We start from the raw sequence: 7,272 nt of genomic DNA on the forward strand, positions 1-7,272 counted from the left end.
TCGGTAAAGTCACGCAGGTTAAAAAAGGAAAACGAAAACAAATAAATTAAATCACGACGTTTCGGAGGCAACACAAGCCCCCGTCTTCAGGTGGAAGTCACAGCAAAATTACTGGACACGAAAAATGTCTCGTCACCTGAAGACGGGGGCTTGTGTTGCCTCCGAAACGTCGTGATTTAATTTATTTATTTTCGTTTTCCTTTTTTAACCTACGTGACTTTACCGAAAAAACCAAAGAGAATGCATTACAAGTTTTTTTTTAAGACCAGAGTGAAGGAAGGCCAATAGTGATGGATGTGTAAGCTCTTGGTGAATTTGTTTGTAGATATGTGAAGACGCCCATCTGCAGGAGCTAAGAGGTGCCTGTAGGAGACAATAAAGCAAGTAGGTTGCCAACCTATCCGTGAGAAGTTTTGAGCTTTAATCCCTCGCAGATGTGTGTGCGTGTGCTTTTCTGGGTACTCCAATTACAAGCCTGTGTTCTCAATCTTCATTTTTCATATCGGATTACTTATCCCTCTCCACTCAGGGATCAAATCCCACCCACCCTCAACTCCGACACTCCACCAGAGGTGCCCAGGCACTGTTCTAAGAAGAGGGACGAAATAACTTTATAAACGATTTACAACGCGAGGAAATTTTCACAAATTGGATGCAGTGTTCAATCGAGAATTCGGGAGACGCGGCACCAGAGATCAAAGTCCCTCATGTGCCAGCTTGAACAGGTGACAGCCAGAACAGGTGACAGCCAGAAGAGGTGAGGCTTGAGCTGCTGCTTGAAGGTACATAGGTGCTTGGCTGCTGCCTATGTGCAGTGAGGAGGGAGTTCCAGATGGCTGCTGGTGCAGCTATGGGGAAACGCCGTTCACTCAAGGCGGTCCCCGGTTCTGGATACAATGAGCTGGTTGTTGGTTGAACTCCATGGGACGTGGTGGTTAGCCGTGGTTAGTGGAGTGAGGAGTGTGGGGAGAGGTATGGTGGGAGACGTTGAAAATGAACTCGGTGACACGAGTTAGCGATTCCGTATTGTATCCCTGATTTGATGGGCAGCCAGTGCAACGTTTTCCGCATAGCTATGGAAGCCATAACAACCCAGGGCAGCGCGCGACAAGTTGTTCTGAAGCCGTCATCGTTTGTCGAAGTGTTTAACTGAAGTCCGAGGAAGGATGACGAAATCGGACTGGAGGCCCCATTTTATTGCTTGCACCAGAATCAGAATATTTCTACCAGAGGAATCCAGTCCAATGAGCTATGAAGCTCTTTTTCACAGATGTTTAGTAGTGGCAGCTCAGAAAGGTGACCCCCGCCTCTCCCATCACTCCCGATGTTGTTGTTGTGTTTAGTTTGTTGTCATTCCCCCGCACCTCCGATTGGCACGGTTGGCTACATACGGTGCGAAAGAAGTTCAACATACATACACACACGCGTCACATTCCCACCTCCGGCACGACCCCCTTTGAAACAACCGCCTCCCTGTCGTGCAAACGCATGTGAGTCCGCAGGTTGGAGCGGAACGAGAAGGTCCGCCCGCACACCTCGCAGCGGTACGGCCGCTCGCCCGTGTGTGTCCGTCGGTGCTCCTTGAGGTGGCAGGTCTGGCGGAAGGCGCGGCCGCACACCTCACAGCGGTACGGCCGCTCGCCCGTGTGCGTGCGCACGTGCGTCTTCAGGTGGCAGCTCTGCGTGAAGGTTCGGCCGCACACGTCGCAGTAGTAGGGACGCGCCTGCAAGCGGGGCGGCGCCGAGGCCGGGTGGAGCCGCGCGTGGCGGAGTGCTCGCGTCGTCGCCGCCGCCGCCACTGCCGCCGCTGCCGATGCCACCGTGAAGGAGGGGCGCAACGCTGCCGGTCCCTGCAGCGACGTGACGTCCTCTATGATGAAGCCGAAGTGATTGCCGGCGTTTTCGCCTGCAGGTTTAGGAAAAGGCTGTTTATTAAGCTTTGCAATGGACAATTCCATGGCAACCTCATAGTTAAGATAAAATTCATCCTTATATCAATGGTTTGACACGTAGAAGATATTGATTGTGCCATCACACAGTATGTCCGACACCGCGGTATTTTGAGCATTTCTCTTATTAGGAAAGGTAGACATTCTATCCATCTAAATAAGTCCTTATTGGTTAATATAATATACCCAAGTTAGAATCGACATCATGATTATACTGATGACTATTCACATTTCCATAGTGTCTAAAATCTATGCCCCAAAGCCTGCCGCACGAAATTTAAAACATTTTACAATTTTGTCGTATCGTTATCGCCATTGTAAGATAGAAATATCGTAAGTCGGACCCGCGTAACTCAGGGACTATCTGTATATGTATATAACAACAAAAAAAGTGTGGTTAGAGCACATGCCTCACAATTGGATGGTTACCAGCTCAAATCCAGGCCAACTCAACTCTTCAGCCCGATGCAGTTGCTCAAATGAACACCCTTTTGGGAAGTCAACAGTAGTTTTCCTCTTCTTGGTTCTTTCGGTAAAGTCACGTAGAAGGGAAATAATGAAAGAATAAAAATAAAACATAATAAAATAAGTTGTTTTCCTATACAGTGACAACTGATTTCTATCATAATGCTGTGGAATTTCCAAAGATGACTCGATGAAGAAAGCTCTAAGATGGATGTTTGCAAAGATGCCGAGAGGCAGCAAAAGAAGGATGCTGCTTGATGACTTGAAGGCAAGAGGGTCAACACAGGAAAATGAAGCTCAAAATCAGACAGGAAGGATGGAGGGAGTTAGAGCAAAGAACCTGCCATTGTGCATGAGACTAAAGAGAGTGAACCGATGTGTTACAACCTTATTGTTTTTTGGTAATCGCCGTGTTATTGCTGTGCTGGAGAATACTCACCATACAGCGAACCATCCACGATCTCCTCCTCGTTTCTTCTGGACTGCTCCTCCTCATCATCGATGATCTCAAGACCAAGTTCCGCCACGCCCTCACTGGGAACATCACCATTCGCACTGTCCCCACAAACTTCACCACCTCCATCACCACCACCATCACCTCCCAGCCTCCGCGCAGACAACAGCAGCTCCCGGCTCAAGCCGCTGAATAGCGCGAGCAGCACTTCCACCAGCCCTCCCAGCGTCAGGTCGCCAGGGGAGGCGGCGGCCGCGTCGTCCCAGCGTGGTGTCCCGTCGCCATCGTGGGGCTCGGCGCTCCGCAGGGCCTTCACCACCTGCCGCAGCACGGCGTAGAAGCCGAAGGGCAGGCGGTCGCGCGCCGCGGCCAGCAGCTCGGCACGCACGAGGCCGTCCCCGACGCAGGCGCGCAGGACCCCGTAGTCCCGGATGCCCAGCTCCGAGTCCATGGCCCGGGCCACCTCCGCGTTCACGCCCTGCGTCTCCAGCCACGCCGGGAAGTCCCCGCTCGGTTCCAAAACAGCGGCGCAAGCCATTTCTGTTAACAAATACTTTCACTGTAATCACACTGCTCCATTTTCCACTGTTTTGTTTGCTATCACGTGTAAAGTTGCATGCTAGTTGGTGGATTATCCAGGTTGCAAATTGGGCTTGCAAAATAAAGATGAATATAAAATAGGGTATTCCACTCAATCATGCCTATTATGCATGCTGCTTCTATAATTATTAGACACTCCTAACTGCTTAGTTTAGGAACAGCCATGTCTTCCATCTCACTGTAAGTAAACAATGTTTTGTGTACAGGCTAATTGACATGTTTTGCATTATAATCTTTAGTACCCCAAATAATGGACTGAATGTAATATATTTATGACTGAATGTAATTATTACCTCGAGGAAAAAGCACAATTTTTAAATCCTTTATATTAAGTTCACTTGCGCGCTTGCTTGCTTACGACCGTGCAAATCTTTCCGTCGTTTTTTAACCCACTTCCCGTGATCCAATCGAGCTGACATTTTCCACACAGACTCGTTGTGCGTGACAATTAATGTTCGTGAAATTTTTTTTCCAAAATTTGACACTTTTTAGGACAAAAATATGATATTTAATTACCAATTGCTTAATGGCGCCATGCAATCATCTGACCCATAGGTGGCAGCCATCTCAAGCCAGAGGACGAGAGGAGTCTAGCCGCCACGCATATAAAGGATTTATAGTGAAAAACTTTGTTTTTACGGGTTATACTTGTTATCTTGGTGAAAACTGTTTTCCACCAAATATTGGCATAAGCTGCCTTTTTTTACAAACAGCTGTATCAGGCCTTGCATTTGACAAGAAATCCAGGGCCCACAGAATAAAACTCGGGTCTATACTTAAATCTTTGTCATTTGGTTTTAATTAATGCAAATTGTCAATCTACTGGCCACTGCCATGAGGATATAGATTCACCACCACTTGCTAAGGGAGGTCACGGGGAGGCAGCCCATAACTTGGGATCAAGGGACGAGGTCACGGGGGTCAGAAACCTGCAGCTCCAGAGCCACATGTGGCTCTTTTAGGACTGCTTCGTGATGTTATTCACATGCATTGTGGCTCTTAAAATATGTAGGTTTGTTTTTACCGAATTAGAACCAAAATGCCTCTTCTTGTTTTGGTTGCCGACCCCTGGATGAGGATGATAACGCAAACCGATGCAACATGATCCCCAAAAATATATATAGTACAATACCACCACGTAAAAATAAAATCCTGTCCAATAATAAACTCTCTCATCTGGGCGGCGCTTATCGACGTTTGCGGGCTCTGAACCTATGGATATTCCACATTCACTCACCGAGTTATGATACCAATTGACCTTTCCCAACACTCACTGAGGTGTTCTACACAAGGTGGTTCGTGAATTGTTGGATGCACACTTTCAAAATGTTGCATCGTAAAAGAGCTGTACTAAACTATATTTTGTATTTTACCAGGTAAGACCCACTGAGCTATAGTAAATCTCTTTTTGAGAAGCAACCTTGCCACAAATGATCACTCAACGAAGTGGCTTATCATGTGAAAATAGCTTCGCAGCCAAATAGTCGAAAGAAATGTTTCTCTCAACGTGCAGGCAAGAACAGGAAGCCCCGGCGAAAATCCATGCGACCACGGGGACAGATACACCGCAAACTCCTCCAATGATACAGTGGGCGTCAGGGTCGGGATGGAACCCACGACCTCCTGCACACCAGGCGAGGGAGTTAACATCTCGCCACCTGATATGCTCAAAGGAATAGCGGGGGGGGGGGATCCATATACAGTACTGTATTGCCAATAAAAACCAAGGTGATAACAGGACCCATTAAAGCTCAAGCCCAAATAACAATGGTACGGTCTACGATCACATCATCCGGAATGTGTCCCCGTCTTGTCAAATCTCCGAAGCTCAGCGTGCTTTGAGCCTGGATGGTGCTTTGGATGGGGGGGGGGGTAACCACCATCCACTAACAGGGCTGCTCCAAGGTTGCGCAGAGTTCGAGATGAGCAAAGATCCTCGCACCGCCGATTGGCACGGTTGGCTACATACGGTGCGAACGAAGTTGAACATACATATATATACATCTGTCGGTCTACGGAACTGCGACTCACACACACATCGACTCACACACAGACATACGTGGACTCACACACACATCGACTCACACACACACAGAGACTCACACACACATACATAGACTGACATACACATTGCCCTACACACACATACGGACTCTCACAGACATCTACTTGAGATACACACACATGGATGATCACACACATATCGACTCACACACACGTATTGACTTACACACACATGGACCCACACACACACAGACTGACACACACATTGCCCTACACACACATACGGACTCTCACACACAAGACATCCACTTTAGATACACACACATGAATGAACACACACAAATCGACTCGCGCACACACACATTGACCTACACACACACATGGACCCACGCACACACATCGACTTACACACACACACAGAGACACACACACATAGACTGACACACACATTGCCCTACACACACACACATACGGACTCTCACAGACATCTACTTTAGATACACACACGTGAATGAACACACAAATCGACTCACACACGCACTGACTTACACACACACATAGACTCACACACACACATAGACTCACACACATACACGGACTGACACACACATTGCCCTACACACACATTGCCCTACACACACACATACGGACTCTCACAGACATCTACTTTAGATACACACACATGAATGAACACACACAAATCGACTCACACACACACATGGACTTACACACACACACGCATTGACTTACACACACACATGGACCCACACACACATACATAGACTGACACACACATTGCCCTACACACACACATACGGACTCTCACAGACATCTACTTTAGATACACACACATGAATGAACACACACACATGGACTTACACATACACACGCATTGACTTACACACACATAGACTCACACACACACATAGACTGACACACACACACACACACGCATTGACTTACACACACATACACACGCATTGATTTACACACACACATCTCCGCCTTCCACCAACTCACACGGTGAAGTTATGGTTCAGTAGCCCTCGCAAACCCGACCAGACGTCGTGTGTTGGGAGGTTGGCAGGAGGCCTTCATCCAGCAGTGGATAGAACAAGGCTTGGACGTAAGTGTACGTACGATAGCAAAGAGGCAGGCGCGATAACAAATCGACACTTTATCGTCATAAGTAAAACTGCGACAAACACACAAAAAACCCATCAACACGTTTGTCAATTGCTGCATTTCGTTCATTGACACGATCGCTGCGCCGTTTGTAATAATAATATATAGAGACAAACACAATACTCACCGGTAGTTATTGTTTTTGTTTAAAGAGACTCGAATCAGCGCCGGCGATGACGGCCAACTTTGTCGGCTTTTGTTAAAACGCGCGCGGGAATTCGTTTCGTCGGATGACTTTCGCGGTCTTCCCCCCGGGGGCGGTTTAACAAACAAACACAAAAAGAAACCTCCTCCCTTCCCCACCTCTTCCTCCTCCTCTTCCTCCTACCACCGCCACCGCCGCCACCAAATCCTCGAGAACAAAACGAGATTTCACGCGGCGCACGGCGGCGGAAGTCGGCGACGCGAGACGGCGCCGGGACGGACATCTTGCTATGGGGAGAGGAGGGGGCGGGGCAGGAGGGGAGGGGGGATAGAGGGGAGGGGGGATGAGGGGGTAGGGGAGGGGGATAGGGGAGGTAGTGGAGGGGGGGTAGGGGAGGGGGGGTAGTGGAGGGGGGTAGGGGAGGGGGGTAGGGGAGGGGGGGTAGTGATGGGGGGTAGTGAAGGGGGGGT

General features: G+C 48.6%; 1 protein-coding gene across 1 annotated transcript; it reads right to left on the minus strand.

Annotated features, from left to right (window-relative positions):
• Positions 1-203: 203 nt before the first annotated feature.
• Positions 204-6,977, minus strand: LOC133359195 (zinc finger protein 852-like). Its single transcript, XM_061577619.1, has 3 exons — positions 6,785-6,977; positions 2,854-3,408; positions 204-1,906 (listed from the first exon to the last, which is right to left on the minus strand). The coding sequence occupies exons 2-3, from the start codon at positions 3,404-3,406 to the stop codon at positions 1,428-1,430; spliced, it is 1,032 nt and encodes a 343-aa protein (XP_061433603.1). The 5' UTR covers positions 3,407-3,408; positions 6,785-6,977; the 3' UTR covers positions 204-1,427.
• Between the last annotated feature and the right edge of the window lie 295 nt (positions 6,978-7,272).

This window comes from Lethenteron reissneri, chromosome 64 (assembly GCF_015708825.2).
Source record: "Lethenteron reissneri isolate LAM-NWPU_2019-01 chromosome 64, ASM1570882v1, whole genome shotgun sequence".
In the NCBI taxonomy this organism is placed as follows: domain Eukaryota; kingdom Metazoa; phylum Chordata; class Hyperoartia; order Petromyzontiformes; family Petromyzontidae; genus Lethenteron; species Lethenteron reissneri.